Source organism: Heterocephalus glaber, unplaced genomic scaffold (assembly GCF_053883595.1).
Source record: "Heterocephalus glaber isolate CG9 unplaced genomic scaffold, H.glaber_assembly_v1.0 deba00001442, whole genome shotgun sequence".
Taxonomy (NCBI): domain Eukaryota; kingdom Metazoa; phylum Chordata; class Mammalia; order Rodentia; family Bathyergidae; genus Heterocephalus; species Heterocephalus glaber.
Genome location: NW_028258296.1, coordinates 1577950 through 1596521, shown reverse-complemented (window position 1 = coordinate 1596521; position 18572 = coordinate 1577950). Strand labels below are relative to the sequence as shown.

Sequence of the window (18572 nt, the reverse complement as noted above, 5' to 3'; positions counted from 1 at the left end):
CAAACTGAGCCAAACAGCTGTGTGTCAGCATTCAGGTCTTCAGAGCCTCACAATTCACAGTGAAATGCCTCAGCCCCTGGCTCTGATACCCTTTCTTTCTTTTTTCCCTGGTCTCTATTCTTCTGTTGTTGTTGTTTTGAGACAGGGTCTTCCTGTGCAGCTCAGGCTGGCCTTGAACTCACTATGTGGCCCTGGCTGGCCTTGAACTCGTGGCAATCCTCCTGCCTCAGCTTCCCAAATGCTGGGATGACAGGTGTGTGCCATGATGACCAGCATGGGGGCATTATTTGAAAGAACTCTTTCCACTGGTCAGAGGGGGTTTCCTATGAGAGTCAGAGGAAAGAAGCTCACACGCACACGCACACCCACACACCCACATGTGTGCGCATGCACACACGCGCAGCAAACACAAAGCACTTAAAAATCTCACCTAGTTTTGAATAGTAAAAAAGAAAGAGCAAAAGGTGAAGTACCTTTGCACACACAGCCTTGACGTAAATTGGCAGGTCTCCATGGGGACGTCCATGACCCCCACAATGCTAAACCCCAAGCCTTCCAAGCCTTTCTCCAAAGTAAGTCTTAGGCGGAGGGCTTCTGAAAGCACAGCGCGTGAGGTTTAAATCGGGAAGAGGCAGCAGGGAGTTCATTTCACGGGAGAACGGACCTGAGAGAGACTTTCACACTGCGAAGCCCTGAAGGGTGGTCACCGACCGCCGCTCCGGGAGGGGGAAGCTCGCTTCTAAGTTTCTGGGTCAGGTCAACCCCCGGTTGGCTTAACCACCACCAAGGGCTTAAAAGCCACTGCTTTTTTATGAAAGTGCCCTTCTTCATGCTTGTTGTTTTGACAAGATCTTACTATCTAGTCCAGGCTGGCCTCGAACTTCAGATCCTCCTGCCTCAGCAGGCATTATAGATGTGGGCCGCCACATGTGGCTTACGCTTAGTCCCTCCCTCTCTCTCTTCCTCTCCCCCTCTCCCTCTCCCTCTCTCCCTCTCCTCCCTTCTCCTCCTTCCCTCCCTCTTCCCAGGACTGGGACTTGGACCCAAGGTCTCACATGGGAGGCAGCTGCTCTACTGTTGAGCTTCATTCCTAGCTCTTTTAAAAAATATTTTAAGTCAGGGTCTCACCAGGTTGCCCCGGGCGGCCTTGAACTCCTGACCCTCCTGGCTCTGCCTCCTGAGTAGCTGAAATTACAGGTGTGTACCACCACGCCCAGCCCCCAAGTTTGTGGTACTGGGAATTGAACCCAGGACCTGTACACTGAGCTACATCCCCAGCTCATCTGGACTTTTTATTTGACTCAGGGTCCACCAAGTTGTTAAATGGCCTGAGCTGGGCTTGAATTTGCAGTCCTCAGCCTCCCAGAGTGCTGGGATCACAGGTGCATGCCCCGCTTGCTTTCCCAGCCTGTTTGAACCCTGAAGGGATCTGCCCTGCACGTGCCTGGCATGGCCACAGTGCTGCTGCTGTCCTGCCTGAGTGGGAGCTGCAGGCTTTGGGTGGCCCTGTGGCCATGACAGCCGTGCAGCCTGAGTGAGCCCTGGGGACCCGGCCACACTGCCCGGACTCCAGGCTCGGGGGAGGGGATCCCCAACACCTGGAAGACTCAGCCCCACCCTCCTCTGTCCCTGCCCCCGCCTCCGGCCGCATGGCCCTCAGCGTGGCACGCTCACTCTTCAGCTGTCCTCTGCCTGCTCAGAGCCCGCAGCCCCTTCAGCACCTGAGCGCCCAGGCCTGGCCATGCTCACCCCACACCCAGGGTCCGGGGGAAAAGCCAGGCACAGGCATGCAGCCTGGAACGCAGCCCTGGGAGGCCGGGCAGGGGTGAGCTAAGGCCAGTGTGGGCTGCCCAGTGAGTTCTGGGGCCGCGTGGGCCACACACCAAGACCTTGTCTCAAAAACCCAAAGGCAGGAAACGGCAGGAGACGAGGGTGCAGCAGGGTGGGCAGGGAGGTGTGTTCGGTGTGCAGTTCAGGGTTCCAGAGCTCCGTGCAGTGTGGAAGTCTCCCTCAGAGCTCCACAGCAGGTCACAGTAGCTCTTCAGGCTCGGGGTCTGCTCTGCACAGAGGGTGCTGGCCTCTCCCCAGTGCCGATGCCCACAGCTCTGAGCTCTGGTTCCCGGCCACTGGCCAACGTGGGGTGGGGTCACCCTGAGGCAGGAGGGTCACTCGAGGTCACCCGAGACCCAGCGTCTGGGCCTCAGAGGAAGTTGTGAGAGGCGGGTGGCCCTTCTCAGCTGCCTGTCCCAGGGGACCTCCTCTGTCCCCTCCTCAGCTGTGCCTGGCTGATCAGTGGGTACCTTTTGGCCAGGCCGCATGGGGACAGGGTGCCCGGGCATGGGGACAGCGATTGGCATCTGTAATCATCCCTGACGGCCCTCGCCCTGTGTCTCAAGCTGTTCTGACACCGTGGGCTTTTCCAGTCGGCTAGGACTTGCCTTACACCCGAGCTTCTGGGTGAACTCCGAGTTCTGTCCATGCCCACAGTTCAGGGGCCCTCTGTCCTGCCCTTTCCAGCTCTCTCATAACTGGGGCTTTAGCCAGCGTGGTAGGACACACCTGAATCCCCGCACTTGGGAGGCTGAGGCAGGAGGACCACTGTGAGTTTGAGGCCACACTGTGCTGTAAGTGAGTTCAAGACCAGCTGAACTACATAGCGAGACTCGGTCTCAAAAAACAAACAAAGAAACACACACCGTGGGTTTATGGCCTTGCTCGTCCTACTCCCTGGCAGTCCTCAAGGACTGGCGCCATAGCTTCCCCCACATTTCCACGTCTGTGTCCTCAGCCCTGGCCTCTGGGTGGTGCCTGCCTCAGAGGCTCTCAGCAAATCTCTGCCGAAACAGCAGTGTAGGTGACAGGACTCCCGGAAGAGGGCTCCACCCTTTGTGCCTGCACCCCGTCAGACTGGATCCCCTTTGGAAACAGGGAGACGACTTTCCAAGACCCCGGAGCTGCTCTGTGGCTGCTGAGTGGCCTTGAAACCCTTCTCCCAGCTGTGGGGGAGGAGGCGGGCTCTCCCTCGCTGCTCCCTCTCTCGCTCCCTCCTCCCTCTCGCAGAGGCCGCTGCTCCTTTGCAGGGTTTCTCCCGCCTGTGGCTCACATGGCTTTTATAGACTTAGCTTAGTCCGCTCCAGGAAAGACTCAGAGCCCCTGGAGCTGGGCGCCCGGGGGGCGGGGAGTGGCTCAGGGCCACACAGGCAGGCCTGGGGCCCGAGAGGAGGGTGTGAGGCGGAGCCCTCCCAGTGCCAGCCCCTGTCCCCAGAGCAGGGCCAGCAGGGCCACTGGGGTAGGGACCTTCCGAATGCCCTGTGGGCCACCTCGTCAGGGCTGGGAAGGGCTGGGAAGCAGCTTGGGCCAGTGCTGGGGCTGACCTGGGGCCTTCACACTGAGCTACACCCCAGCCCAGGTTTTATATTCCGAGACAGGGCCTCACGAAGCTGCCCAGGCTGGGGTCGGACTTGCTGTCCTGCCCCAGCCTCCCCAGGTGCCCCACGCCCAGCTGGGGGCAGCACCCGCATGTGCTCCCTGTTCCTGCTCGGGTGGAAGCTGATGGAACAGGCGGCGCAGGGGTTTGATCCCGCGAGATGCGGCTCGGGAGTGGAGGGACCCCGGCCCGGTCCCGGGGAGGAGCAGCGGCTGTGCCCGGGCTTCAGGAGACCCCGTGTCCTGCGGGGCCTGTGCTGCGCCCTGCTCACTGGCCAGCGCCTCAGCCCAGGAGCTGCCGGGGCCTGGTACTCACTCTGCACCCTCCGCGGGGTGGTCAGCGCCCGGGTGTGGGCCCACGGACGTGCTCTCCCGCTGGGTCGCTGTGGCAACGCCGTGGGTGTCAGCCATGACCTGGGGACAGAACAAGGCCTCTGTGAGAGCAGCAGCAGGCGATGCCCAGTGCTTGCCCTGACCCCAGCCACCCCTGCCGCAGGACACGCGAGGATTTCTCAGCCGGTCCTTCAGGCGGCTCCCACAGTGCCACACTCAGCTCCCGGCCCCCGCTGGGCACCTCTGCGGCCCCCACCTCACTGTCCAAGGGCCACAGGGCTCAGTCTGCAGCACCACACCTGTCCACCTGAACATCTCGCCTCAGTTGCCCGGGGATCAGAAGACCTAAGGGTGATGGCTGCCCAGGCCCCGTCTCCTCTTCCTCAGCTACCGCAGGACCCGGAAGCTCGCCTGGGCGAGAAGACTCCCAACTGCATCTCCACCTCCAAGCCCACGGGTCCGCCGCCCGACGCGGCTCCTCTTGGGGTGTCGTGGGGAGTCCCCACCGCCCTGTCCTGTCCGAATGTCTCTGCCGCTGTCCTTGGTCTTGCAGCCTCGCCCATCTTGGGCACTGCAGGGTCCCCGTCTGGCAGACACCTCGGTGTCACCCAGGGCTCCTCTCTGCACCCCGTTCACCCCTCACAGGAGCCTGCGGGTCCCGTCACAAAGCCGCTTCCTTCCTGGTCCCCCCGCCGCGGCGCAGTCCCGTGCAACATGGCCGAGTGTGGCCCCAGCATCGCCTGTGCCCTTGTCCCGCTGTCCTGCGTCTGAGGCCCCGGCTCAGTCACACAGGTGACACACCAGGTGCCTGCATCTCCACAGCGAGCGCCTCCCCCTCAGGTCCTTCCCCACGCCCTGGCCGCACTGAGCCTCCTGCAGCCCCTGCCCCCGGCCTGCCCCGCCCTGGCTCCTCCTCACTGTCGTGCCTGAGACCTGTGTGCCCTCTGCCTTCTGTCTCTTGCCGGTGTCGTCCTGCTCCCGCCTGTCCCCATGGTGTCCCCAGTGTGTGCAGCTGGCTGGCTGGCAGGACGGAGAGGGAAGGGACGCCGATGCCTTTCACACACTGCTTGGCAGGCGACAGGCAGCCTTCCGGGAAACGGCCCGGAGGGACGGCGGGCGGGACAGCCAGAGCACTCTCACTGCAGCACGGGCGGAAGCCAGGCTGCGGACCTGGGGCCCTGCAGGCCTGCGCGGCCCTTGCTGCTGTGACCCCGCTGCCTGGGGACGTGGGGACGCAGCGGCTGGACCTGACCGTCGGTCGCCAGCAGACCTCCAGGTCTGCCCGCCCGTGAGGGTCAGGAGGGAAGGCGCCATTCTGTGCCTTGTCCACCAGCACTGTGTGCTGCCCCCAGGCACTGTGGACATTGCCACCCGCTGCCGGCCCAAGCCCGTGTCACCTGCGGCTCAGTGTGGCCCCGGGGCCTGGGGACAGCGCACACGCCCAGGGCTCCAGATCCCAGCACCACGCCAGCTGCCCCAGCTCGGCCGCTGCTGCGTGGCCAGAGAGAACCCTGCCCGCGGCCCCAGAGGCCGCTGAGGAGAGAGACCAGGCTCCCGGCCGACAGCTGTCCCTCAGTTCCCGCTTCGCATCCCACCGACGGCTCCACTGTCCACTGTCTGCGCGGGGACCGGAGCTGCCACCCCCACCCCGGGCTCCCGCCTGCTGCTCCCCGCGGCAGGCCTCTCCCTGCAGTTACTTTTCAAGCAAAGAGGACACCGGCGCCACTTCAGACCCTCAGTGCGACCCCGAGGGGCCCCCGAGTCACCCGCCCTCCCCACTGCTGTGCTCCTCCGTCCTCTCTCCCGGGCCCCACCCACCACCCGTCCTACGGCCTTCTGTGGCCACCTTGTTTCCTCCTGTTTTTCTCTCCATAGCTCACTCTGCTCTGCTTTTCGTTCCTTTCCCTTCTCCTTTGTTTAACTTTTTCAGGCTGGGTCTGTGTGGCTCGGGCTGGCCTGGAACTCACGGCAATCCTCCCGTCTCGGCCTCCTGAGATCCAGGGTGGCCAGCATGCTCGGCTCCACAGCCCTTCCGTGTATTTCCCACTGCAGCCACTCCGTCTTGCTCTGACGGTCTACCCTGGGCTCTCCTTCACCTCAGGTGTGCCGTGGTTGCCCAGGAAGGACTCGAAGGGCGAAGGAGCCAGCGTGAAACCTCCTGGAGGTGCAGGGGTTGTGGCACAGAACTCCCAGAATCTCCGCAGACAGCAGCTGATGGGCGCAGGACAGAGGCTGGGGTCCCCCAGGAGACCGTGTGCCGGGGTCGGCTTCAGAACGGCAGTGCTGTGGGTCAGCTGGCCCGTCGGCCTGGTGGAGCTGGGCGCCCGCAGCCCCTGACCGAGACACACGAGGGCCGCGGGGTGGCCGGACAGTGGCCTTCCGAGGCGCCGCCTGCTGCCCTCTCCCTGGCGGCACAGGCCAGGGCTCTTCGGGTCCCCAGAGGAGCCGTGACCAAGCCGCAGCGCGGGGAAGGGGCTCCCGAGGGGCACCGCGAGGCCGGCTGGGCTGCAGGACGGGATCCACCACGGAGTCCTGGCCTCCTCTTCTTTCCTTTCCTCTCTTTTCCTCCTCTTCTCTTCTTGGCCTTGGGGAGAGAACCCAGCGCCCCCGCCCCAGCCTAGAACCTGCTCACCATTCCCTGAGGAGAGAAGCCCCGCTTTCCTGCACGGCCTGGGACCCGTCCTCTTCTCAGGAGCCGGTCTGGGGATCCACCCTGGAGAGCTGAGAAGTCAGTCTCCAGATAAGCAGAGGGGCCCCGGGCTCCAGTCCTCACCACCCGGCCTTGGATCTTGGATCGGCAGGCCCGGGCCTGCGGCAGAGACCCAGCAGGGTGCGGGCGGAAGGTGTGGACGCGGGGATCGCAGAGCCCGGCCTGGCCGCGAGGAACTCAGACTCGGGGCTGATCCTTGTCTGCCAGGAAAGGGCGCCGTTTCCACAAAATGGGATCGGGCAAGCCGCGGACACGGCGCCACCTAGTGGGAGCAGCAGCACGCGTCTCCCGGAGGCCCAGGGCCTCAGCCCCGGCTATGTCCCTCCACGCAGGGAGGCGTCCTGGGCGCCCCTTCGCCACGTCTCGGCGCCCTCGCCCCCCTGCTGCAGCCCTGACTCCCAGGGCTTTGTCCTCCGCGGCCTGGCTGGCTGCCGGCCTTCCTGTGCCCACCTGGAGGGCTGCCCAGGCCATGCCCGACCGGCCCTGGACAGGGTCTCAGGCTTGTAATTTGAGGCCGGGCCTCGCGGGGACCCCTCGGCGGCTCCCTCGTGTCTCGGCCAGCGGGGCCGCCTGGCTCTGTGCTCTGGTGCTGCGGGGCACACGCTGCCGCCTCCCCCAGCCCTCCTCAGGGTTCGGGGCCTCAGGGTGGGCCTGGCCGGACCCACTCCACCTGGACAGCCTCTCCCAGGTGCCCGCTCGGCCTGGGCGGAGGTGTAGATGGCCCCGCCCCGGGAGAGCAACTCTGCTTCAGAGCGGAGAGTGAGCAGCATGGGCAACAATGCAGGGCCAGCAGCATCCTCGCTACAGGGTGTCCTGGGTATGGAGGCTGAGGCAGGAGAAGCTCTGCTCTGCTTAGCCCTCAGGACTGGACTCTGGGTTCTCTTCTCTTCTAGTTTTAAACTTGGATCCTCCCACCTCAGCCTCCCAGAATGCTGCGATTATAGGTGTGAGCCAGCACACCTGCCTTGAAATTTATCATTTTGATGATTGCTATGGACTCCCCACTCCAACAGATGAAAATTGAGTATACCAAACCCTCTCACTTAACTTTGTTTTCCCTACTGTGCTGGGGCATTACTGAGCTCCAGCACTGGGCCCCTGGTTTCCCCTCTCTCTGCTCACTTGCTGGAGTGGATCCTGAAGTAGTTTTCTCAGAAGACACTGTGATGAAAAGGTCAGGTGCCATTTGGATCTCTTATTCTTTTGTAGGTAATGTATACATTGGCTTTGAGGTTTTAAAATGTATCATTCTTAAAAGAAAAAAAATAGAAACAAAGTCTGTGTAAATAGGGAAGGGGGGAGGGGGTGAAGGGTGCACAGGTAATGGGGAAAAAAATAAGAACTAAGATACATCATATACAGGTACAAGCACCCAATGATAAGTGTAAACGTATTGTATACCTAAAATGTACCAATAAAAGTTTTTTAAAAATACCATTCTTAAGGGCTGGGGCTTTAGCTCAGTGGTTCCAGTGCCTGCCTTGCAAGCGCAAAGTCCCGAGTTTGATCCCCGGTAAAAAAAAAAAAAATACCATTCTTGCATTATTTATGCTGGTCATAATTGGCCTTTAAATTTCTTTCATTTGTACATTTTTATCACTCTGCTTCTATTTGCAACTCTGATTTATTAGATATCAATTGGTTCTCCTGGCTTAATCTTGTCTCATCCCTGCCCCTTTTGTGCAGTGCTGGGGACACATCCGCGGCCATGTGTGTAGGAGACATCTCTGCCCAGTACTAGCAGGCTATGAGTGGCACCTGCTTCTTGCTGTCCATAATTCAGCTATGTTGTTTTATTTTTTTCATTATTTTTTTGGTACCGGGGATTGAACTCAGGTCCTTGCGCTTACAAGGCAGGCGGCGGAGCCACTGAGCTAAATCCCCGGCCTCAGCTACTTTGTTTTATATCAGGAGTCAGACTGAAGCTCTACATGACTCAATGGGCTGTCAGCTGCCAGACTGGGCGAGCCCAGCCCCTCCCTCAGTGGCTGTCCAAGGCCTTGTCTGTGAAGTGCAGGGCTCTGCCGAGTCACTGCAGCTGAGGTCAACGTGACCCCAATTAAAACCCTTTCCTCTGAATTACGGCTTCTCACTGACCCTATGGGTTGCTTGCTAATTGCACGCAGTCCCGGTACCTGTTTGTTCCATCCCAGCAGGATAAGCAGTGCTTCCTCCCTGACAGCCCTGCCTGGCGCCATCGTGCCAGGTGTTTGCAGCGTTTCACTGGATGCCTTCAAAGCCCAGCCTGCTCCCTATCCCTCCCCTTGATTGTACTCAATAAACACTGGATGCGCTTGGGGGCCTTTGTCTTTACTGCCATCGGCAGCACTGACCAGGACCAGGATGCAGCCTCTCCACTCTAAGTCTCGTTTCTGTCTGGGGACAGCTCTGCATGGGTGCTCACAGTGCCAGCAGTCCCTGTGCCTCTGAGAAGGCCAACTGTGCTCTCCTCTGCCTCAAGAGACAGGAAGAGAGACAGCTGGGACCCAGAGAAAGGGCAGCGCGGCCTACTGCACACAAACTCGATTCACAGAACTCGGAGGCTGAAAGCCGCACTCAAAGCAAAGTAATTCCCCACCGTGACGCTTTCATGGACTCACACCCACTGCCCGTGTGGGTGACACTGAAGATGTCTGAATCAACACACTGGTTTCTTGCTGTCAGTATCCCTGATGCACACCAGAGGACCCCCTACAGGGGCGGTGCCAGGCCGGGGCCACCAGTGTCTCCCGCCAGCCGCTCTGCTGTGGGGATGGGGATCCGGACGGTACCTGCAGGACGATGCGACCGAAGGCGTTCTTCAGCAGCGCCACCACGTCCCCATGTGCCAGCCCATCCAGAGGCTGCCCATTGATGCTGACAATGCGGTCTCCAACCTGGGAGGACGAGAGCCATGGAAATCGCTGTCGTTAGGACAAACGCTCCACACTCCCATGCCCAGCTCCATCTTGGCTTGGCCCTGGTCTCCATGGCACAAGGGGGGGTTGCCTGTGGCTGGCTTTTCCCTCTCACAGAGCAACCCGAGAAGCACGCAGGCCGGGCCTACTGCGGGGAGCGGTGGTGGCTTCTTGCGTGGGTGTCAAGGGTGCCCCACATCCACTCCCCAGGAGAGGCGAGGTGGGGATGCACTGGCAGGGAAGCTCTGCCAAGGACGCCCAGTGTTTTCTGCTTTACTTTTCTACCTCAGTTAGATGAAAAAGAATCATAAACAGGTTGATGGGGCATGGGGGACAGTTTTAGGGTCAGCTCTGTGCTGAACAATCGAACCTCATGAGCTTCAGGTGGGACTCCGCTTGGCGTGGGCCTGATGGCTTCTCTGATCAAGGTCCCCAGCCACACCCGATGGCCCATGCAGTGGGTCCCCGCTTACTTTAAGCCTCTGTGTCCGAGCCGCCACCCCGCTGGCCTGGATCATGGCGATGAAGACCGGGACATCGCCTAAGGGGCTGCCTCTGCCTCCTGCGATGCTGATCCCCAGCGCGTCGCTGGGCTCCTGAGGAGACACCATGAGGGCCTGCAGTTAGTAACAGCCCCATGGGTGTCAGGACCGCTGCTCCCCAAATTGCTCCCTAGGCCACGGCTGACACGGAGGGGCCCAGGTGGGTGCAACACCCCAGCTCCAGCCCAGAGAAGCTGACGTCTCAGTGCCCGCTCCGTGTGCGACTCGACACGGGAAGGTGCAAGGGAGTGGAGGGACCCGCTGCACACTTCGCAGCAGTCATCCCTGGCCTCGCTGCGCTTTTCTAGGCCCGTTTCCGTTACCCGTTTTCTCCAGTGACTTGAAATTGTGCTCACACCCAACAGATCATGTTGCAGAAAACTGAATTTTCTGCAAACGCGGCTGCACACAGGACAGAGGCAGCGGAACCACGACTTACTCTGACGATCTCCACCGTCCTGGGCTCCGAGTCTGTGCCTGTGAACGAGGAAGCGGAGGTGAGTGTGCCCCAGCTCGGGGACCGGCCCTCCCGGGACTTCCCGCCCTCAGGTGTCACCAGCAGCACTGTGTTCTCTGAGACGAACGAGGGCTGACCATGTGGGCTGGGCTGAGGGACACAGAGCTGGCTCGGAGGGCAGTGGTTTGTGCTTCCTGTTACAGCCTCTGCCTGTTCAAAGCCTCCCTCTACCCAGTGAAGGCTTTCAAAGACCCCATCCCTGCCTCGTCTCAGGGACACACGACCTCTGACTTCCCAGTGACCCGCGTCATGTTCTCTGCAAAGGGCTTCCTCCCTCCCGCCCTCTGTCCTCCAGTGCTGGGTACAGAGCGGAGTCAGACAAGGGCTGAGCTACTCTCACCCATGCTGTGGTCTCTGGAGGCTGCTGTGACCCCGACCTGTGACCCCTGAGCAGTGGCCTGTGACCCGTGACCTCTGACCCCTGACCTCTGACCTGTGAAGCCCTTTCAGGAGGAGGCCTGGGCTTAGTGGCCACACTCAAAGATTTAAAGCCATCTGAGTGAAAGGGGACAGCGTGTGTTTTGATAACACGAACATTTTCGAGTTGGGCGACAGCAGGCTTTGCTGGGCGGGTTCTGGATACCTGGGCTCTGCTGCGAAGGATCTGCGGCTCACAGGCTCTAACCAGGCTCTGCAGGCCGGTGAGGACAGGGACCAAGGCGGGGGCGCAGCTGCCATGTGTGCCCTGAGGGTCCCCCTGGAAGGCAGGGCCAGTGGTCACCGTGTGCAGACCACGCGGGCCCCAGAACCACACTGTCCCAGGGTGCCGGTGCTGGGGTCCCTGACACCGCACAGAAGGTGCTGCAGAGGCCGAGGAGGGTACCCCACACTGCCAGATGCCTCTGCCCACCAGAACCCAGCGCCCCTGCTGCACAGGGACGAGGGCACCGTGGGGCTGCGGGCCCCTCCCGGGCGGCCGGGCGGCACAGGCCATGGCAGTTGGGGCACCACGTCCCGGGTTCCTGTCAGCCCTGCCCGGCACCCACAGGACAGCGAGCACACATTTTGCTAAAGATGAGCATAAAAAAAATCTCGATCAGGGCCGGGGATGTAGCTCAGTGGTTCTGACGCCTGGCTCGAAAGCGCAAGGTCCTGAGTTCGATCACCGGTACCAAAAAAAAAAAAAACCACCCCACAACAAAAACAAACAAAGAAACAAAAAAGTCTCAATCAACAGCAACTGGACCCTGAACTGTAGGAGAACACAGCAAACGTAAGGGTGAAAGGCTTATTTTAGGGATGTATTGCTTTTTATTCTCAAAAATTCTCTTACAGTCAGTAACAATTTAATCCAATCTGCTACACCCCTATCACTCGAGCTTCCCCTCGTCTAGACAAGTGTCCGAGGTCTGCCAAGCACATCTGTTTGTGGTGAGTGGCTGCCGGCGACCTCTCTGTACACAGGGAAGGGTCTCTCTATCGCAGGCTGTCTGTCGCCAGTAATGAGCATTTATTTTCCTACCAAGTCACCAGGTTTAGGCCCAGCTGCTTTTAAATTTGAAGCTAAGTCTAAGATCACTATTATTACTTGATATGTTTAAATTTAATCCATTTCTGTAACTCTATGCTGCAAGTTGTTTAATATTTTAGTAGTCCTTAAAAACTTCATTCATCTTTTTTTCCCCTTTTTTGTGGGGCTAGGGATCAAACTGAGGGAGTTGCACAGGCTGAGCAAGGGCTTCTTTGGTGGGGCAACGTCCTCAGCTGGGAAATCTCAGATATGCAGTAAAGCTGGCAGACTTTAGAGACCCGTACATGTGATACAGATTCTGCAATTTAAAACGGCTGTATTTTCTTTATCACATATCATCGTTCATTGATCAATTCATCTGTTCTTTAAAAATTCATTTTGATGAAAATCGTAGGTATCAGTACATTTCAGGATGGATACATACATTTAAGAGTGTTTGAATATTTTTCCTGAGAGGATATGATTAAAAGCGGTGCTATAGGGCTGGGGATTTAGCTCAGTGGTTTCGCCACCTGCTGCGCAAGCGCAAGGACCGGAGTTCGATCCCTGGTACCAAAAAAGAAAAGAAAAAAAGCGGTGCTATAAAAGCTACTCAGAAATGAAGAAGCACAGCGTGTTATATTTTGGCCTAGAGAATCTGCACACAGGCCTTTGTGATACCGCAGGAGGGGTCCTGGCTTTCCTGGGAGGCACATCTGGCTCTCTGGTCGGTGGGCAGAGCCTCTGGGAGACGCCGGGGCCCACAGCCTCCAGGGCTGCCCAGCGAGCCCACTCCTGGCGGTGCCATGAGCCGCGGCCTCCTCCCGCAGCCTCTGTCTGCACTCTCCTCTTGCCTGCTCCTGCCTGCGGGACGCGGCGCGCTGGGGACGGAGCCCTCTCCTCTCCCCGGGCACACGGCCCAGACTCTGGACGTCTCAGCCACAGTGTTAAGCACAGGCTGAGGACGAAATAGATTTACTTCTCTGAAAACCGAACTGAACTCCCAGCCTCTGAAAGGAGCCCTCTGGGCAGGGCGTTGGCTCTGGTCCCTGCTCAGGGCCTGGTCCTGGCCGCCCGCTGCGCCCCGGCTCTGCTCCCGCCGCCTTCCGGAGCTGCCAGCGCCCAGGTCAGCTGGCCGTGAACCTCCTCGGCTTGGCGGCCACTGTGCTGCCAGGACGGCTCCTCCAGGTACCGCGAGGCTCTGGAAACCGTGCACGGAGGCGAGGTCCCCGAGCAAGACTCCTGCCTGGAATCCAGCCCACTGCCCGTCCTCGTGGGCCCCAGGGTGGCACCGTGCCTGGCACAGCCTTTGCCACCCACCACGGACTCCAGAAATGAAACGAAAAGAAAGAGCCCAGCTATCGTGGTGCTGTCCAGCCCAGCAGCTCGTGGAGTCCCGGCCAGGCCGGCCAGGGGCGCAGCTGGACCACCAGGCCACTCCTCGCCGGTCGCCAACAGCAGGGAGGCCGGGGCAGCCGAGGGCTTCCCAGAAGCACCACAGCCTCGAGCGACCTCGGGAGCCTTCGGCACCGTGACCACGGCAGCCCGGGAGAGACTGAAAGTCACATTTTTAACCTCAAAACAGGCCTGTCCACAGCCCGCCCGGAGCCGAGGGTCACACACGGTCCTGTGGTTGTGTTGTGCACCACACCACGCTGAACAGGAGTCCACGCCATCTTGGTTGTGCCAGCCACAGAACTGACAAAATGCAGTGGGATACACTTTTCAAAAAGTGGCACTTACATCAGCCTTCAAATAAACATGAGATATCCGCTGCCCGAAAAATATCACCGCCACGGCTCCCTCCCTCAGAGACGCCGCTCGCCCTCTGAGGAGCACCCGGGGGCTGTTCGCTGCGAGTGGCCACGTTCCGCCTGACCACAGGACACTGTGCTCGTGAGGGCGGCTTCCACCGCGTGCGCCGGCCTCTGGATCAGCCCTGGCGCAGCGGGCCACAGCCAGCCAGGCTCAGAGCACGGAGCCCCACCTCCCGGTTGGTTCCTGCAGTCCCGCGCTCCCGACTCGACTCCTGCGCACTTCCTACAGGTCAGTCTGTGAGCGCGGCAGGGAGGGGCCTACCTGGCTGTGTCGCGCTGCCCTCCTCGAGCTCCAGGCGCCAGCGCGGAGCCGCCCGATCTCCAGCTGCACCAGGCCCTGTGCGCACTGCGGAGACAGAAGCCCAGTGAGGGGCGGCTCGTGTCCCCGACAGCGCGGCTGCCAGGAGCGGGAAGGGCGGTGGGGGGAGAGGCCCGGGCCCAGCAAGGCCCCAGCAGCACTGGCTTGCAGGACGGCGGGTGAGCTTGGGGTCAGGCTGGGGGCCCTCCAGGCCCCACTGCTTCTCCCCTTCTCCTCTGGTGAAGGCGTTGGTGAGTGGTGGGTGAGGAGAAAGTAAGGGAGAGCAGGAAATCGAGAGGGAGGGACCTGGAACGCAGGTCCGCCCGGCCCCACTGAGGACAGCGGCCTTATCAAGAGGGTGAGATTGGGTGGAATTTGCGTCCTTGCTTTGTGAGACCGGAGCCATGCCCGGTGTCGCCGCATGGGAAGTGGGCTCCACGGCGGGGGTCGGGTCTGACCCGGAGGGAAAGCCGGGCGCTGTGCCTGTCCCAGCCTCGTCTGCGAGGGGAGCAGTGGCTGCACAGCGCTAAGGTCCCCGAGCATGGCAGGGGTCGTGGCCACTCCCGAGGACGGTGAGAAGGCGCTGGGGGCCCGGCGGACGGCAGAGCTCTGTCCCAGCCTCCCTGCTCCTGACTTGGTCGGAGGCCGAGCCCTGCCCTTCGCCGCCACACTCGCCTTGAGGAGGGCGGCCACTGTCTCCTGGGAGGCAGCTCGCACGTCCTCGCCGTTCACCGCCAGGATCTGGTCGCCCCGGGTCAGGCGCCCGTCCAGGTCTGCAGCTCCGCCCTTCACGACGTCGGAGACAAACACTCCGCTGCCCGTCCTGTGGAAGGCGGAACCGAGGGCCAGCGCTCTCCCGGAGGCCAGCCCCGCTGCTAACATCGGTCTCCGCCCTGTCTTTCTCGCTTCCCGTCTTGCTCGGCTTTACTGGACGGACGGACGAACTTGTCCCGAGCCCAGGCCAGAGCATGAGCCCGGCCCAGCCTCCTCTCCCCTCAGCTCCCCGTGCCCGAGTCCGTTCTCCTGGGGGGCCCGAGTCACCTGTCGCTTGGGCATGTACAAAGGACACTGGGTCCTACGTAAGTGTGCAGCCACGCGCAGTGTGCAGATGTGTGTGTGACCAGGGGCACCCCCTGCCTACGCGACTGGCCCTCAGTTCTGTTTTCTTCAACCCCATTGCTGTCACTCGGTACACCTCAGCAGTTGAACCTGTTTCACTTTGTTTTGTTTTCATGCTAAGTGTGCTCTGGCCCTGAGCCATGCCTCAGCTCCTTATCAGCTTCCTCCTTTTTATGGCTGCATACTATTCCATGGATCCATAATTTCACTAGTTAGTAACCTATTGATGGGTGTCGGTCGAGGTTATTTCCATTCTTTGGCTACTGTAAACAATAGGCAATAAATATCTGCAAGTATAGCTTTAATATAATTTCCAGGTCATGGAATTGGGAGCCAAATGGGACTGTGCGTCTCGTAAGAGAAGCCAGGCAACACTTAAGCTGATGTGTCCGACTTATTTCACTTGATATTATGGTCTCAAGTGCACCCATTTCCCTGCGAATGCCTCAGGTTTATCTTCTTTAGGGCTGAGCAGGGAGTTCTGTGTAAGCTAGCATTTCTGGGACAGCTTTCTGCAAAGAAAACTGCCCTGAGGAGGTGTCGTCTGGACGCAGACATGGTGTGGGCGGCTGCTCCCCAGCCTCAGGCGCCCTCTAAGTGTCCCGGGCTGCTTCCTTCCGGGAGCGAGGGGCGGCCTCAATCACGTCACCAGCCCTGACCTCAGGCCGGTGAGGATGGGGCCGGGGGCGCCGGCACTGGAGGGGTGGCCAGCGGCTGGGAGGGGCGTCTCCCTGCCCGCCCCGCCCCGCGGCCTCTCCCAGGCCGGCGGGGCTTTCGCTCGCTCTCACCGCTTCCCGACGATGCTCAGGCCCAGCCCGCGGCCGGCCTTCTTGTGCAGGTCCACGGCGAGGACCTCCAGGCCGCCCTGGCCCCGGAGCACGGCCAGCCGCACCTGCTGCGGGGTCTGCCGCAGGGCCGCGACGGCCTCCTCGTGGCTGCAGCTGCGCAGGTCCGCGCCGTTCACCTGTAAGAGCAGCGCTGAGAGGCCGGCGGGCGCCCGGGCTCCCAGACGGCCCTGCCAGAGGCACTGGCACTGTCCGGGTGCAGAGCGGGGCACCGCGGGAGGGGGCGGGACTGGCTCGGGAAGCAGCAGGGGGACACACTGCGTGCCAGGCGCGCTCGGGGCCGGGCGCCGCACAGGGCCTGACAGCGGTGCCCCAGGCCCCGAGTGTGCTCCTGGCTGGGCGGGACGGCCGGCTGCACAGCAGTGTCCTGGGCAGCCACTGTGCGAGCCACCTCTGCCTCAGGCTCCGGGTGTCCTGGGACCGACCGCAGGGCCTCCATTTCCTCTTCGGTTACATGGACGTCAGAGCCCACTCCTTCTTTCTCCTCCCTTAGTGCCGTGTGCCAGCCCTCTGCTAGGATAACCTGTCCAGTCCTCACAGGAAACGACATTTCCGGGAGCGATAGCATGAGTGTGTTGGGGGGGGTGGGTTCTGAGGGGTTCATGGCAGTGTGCCTTTCACTGCAATAAACTTCTTATACTTTGTTTTCTTTTTGACATGGAGTCTTCCTATGTAGTTCAGGCTGGCCTTGAACTCCTCCCGCCTCAGCCACCCGAGTGCTGGGATTACAGGAGTGTGTCATCGTGCTTGGCAACTTTTTAAACAGTCACCATATTTTTAGATCTCCCCTCATGGATCAAATGTTTATGGCAATTTCTGTCAAATGAAAATATGTCGCTGAGTCCTCACCCACCTTATTCACCATGTGAATAAGATCTGGCACCGTGTGACTCCCAGCTCTCCCCAAGGTCAGGATGACCATGAAACGGACACATTTTGAACGGGTTCAGGACAGCAAGGCAGCCAGGACAGCACAGCCAAAGACCCTCAGGAGAGAGGGCTCCGGAACTGCTGCAGGAAGCGGCCAGGACGAGGGAAGAGGGTGTGCGAAGTAAGGGGAGGATTTGGGGAGGATTTGGGGGAGGCTCCTGGCGATGTCTCTTACTGTGATGAACACATTTGAAATGCAAACATTCAGGGTGCTTGTGACTGCCCCTCACACACCAGCTCTCTGAAATAAGACTGCTCCTCACTCAGCGCAAGATGTCACATTGCGGAACAAAACGCTTTGTGGGGAAAACATGGGGCCAGGCAAGGGCAAGGCAGGGCCTGTCTTATTGAATAGTATTGCTCTGTCAGTTAAGTGCACATTTGTTGAGACAGTGTTGTCCAGGCTGCTCTCAAACCCCTGGACTCAAATGGCCTCCCTGCCTCAGCCTTTCAGTGCTGAGATTCCAGGCACAGGCCTCCAGGCCTGGTTCTGAAGCGCACAACTCCATAGGTTCTGAAATTCGTATCCCATGAGGCTACTGCCACATTAACGGATAACTGAGTGTCAAGTGACCGTCCCGGGAGAATGTTTGGACTTTGTCAAGGCTCATGGGTTAAACTGCTCACCTCAGCAGGCCGAGTACGATGAGAACGGAGGAGAGTCGGGGGGAGCAGGCCCCGGCTCCCACCCCTGGCCCTGAGAGCAGTGGGCGGACTGCAGTCCGGCTGCTGCAGAGCCCGCCTTCCCTACCCTTACTCAGCCCACTGGGACGCACTGGCAATGTCCCACCATGCAGCCCTGAGGCCTCGAAGGCCCCTGCACCTTGCCTGGGGTTAACCTGCAGCCAGCCGGCCTCTCCCGGGCCCCTTCTGGTCTAGGATTTCTGCCCTTAGTGAGACCTCTGCTCCGTCCTGGGAGGCTGGAAGCAGCTACTGAGGGGAGAAAAATCGGCGCTGTTGAGGAGCTTGCTGTGTTTGAGCAGGGAAGCGAGCACACCTGCAGCCACAAACTGCTCACTGTGCCATTAAATCCACCAGGGAGAGAGATCCTCGCTGCCCGGGACTGGTTCCTCGAGGAAGCTCTGCAGCTTCCCCGACCAGGGAGCTGCTGTGGGCTCTCGTCTGTCCGCTCCCTGGCGCCCACGCTGCCCGCCTCGGCACTTTCGAAGGCTTTAACGGTTTCACCAAATGAGAAGCAATGTGAAAGAGTCAAGCTCAGCAGTTCAGTTTTTAAAAAATAATTTGCAGCGCTGGGAATCAAACCCAGGGCTTCGCCCCTGCTAGACAGTGCTCTGCACAGAGCGACTCCCCAGCCCAAGAGTGCGACTGCCACCTCATACTTTGAGCCACCAAGGAGCAGACGCCATGTCTGCATCAGCTTGAAAACACTAGTGGCAAGGACTTGCATTTAATGTAGAGGCCTCGTCGGATTAAGAAAATAGTATTTAAGGTGCATTGAAGATCTTTAAAATATCAGAGCGTATGGTTGTGTGTGTGTCTACGTACCTGTGTTCTTAGGAGGGAATTTAGTAAGGTATTATGGAGACACAGAAAATCTAGTTGCAATACTGCATAGTGCTGTTGGATATCAAAATGATAGAACCATATGTTGTAATAATTTACAACAATTACAGAAGTTTGAGCCCGGCGTAGTGGCACATGTCTGTCATCCCAGCACTCGGGTGGCT

The 18572-nt window shown here is 60.0% G+C and overlaps 2 protein-coding genes across 3 annotated transcripts in view; both read right to left on the bottom strand.

Annotated features, from left to right (window-relative positions):
- Positions 1-15891, bottom strand: part of L1td1 (LINE1 type transposase domain containing 1) — a 37997-nt gene extending 22106 nt beyond the window's left edge. The window contains exons 1-6 of the mRNA XM_087212802.1: positions 14666-15891; positions 13955-14038; positions 10348-10385; positions 9840-9962; positions 9241-9345; positions 3743-3840 (exon numbers count right to left, since the gene is read on the bottom strand). Coding sequence (XP_087068928.1) covers positions 3743-3840; positions 9241-9345; positions 9840-9962; positions 10348-10385; positions 13955-14038; positions 14666-14960 — 743 coding nt within the window. The 5' untranslated portion in view covers positions 14961-15891. The remainder of the gene's footprint in view (positions 1-3742; positions 3841-9240; positions 9346-9839; positions 9963-10347; positions 10386-13954; positions 14039-14665) is intronic.
- Positions 15892-15893: 2 nt separating this feature from the next.
- Positions 15894-18572, bottom strand: part of LOC101719449 (PATJ crumbs cell polarity complex component) — a 174415-nt gene continuing 171736 nt past the window's right edge. For both annotated transcript variants that reach the window (XM_087212785.1, XM_021255649.2), the window contains one exon: positions 15894-16073. In XM_087212785.1, the coding sequence (XP_087068911.1) occupies positions 15894-16073 (180 nt within the window). The remainder of the gene's footprint in view (positions 16074-18572) is intronic.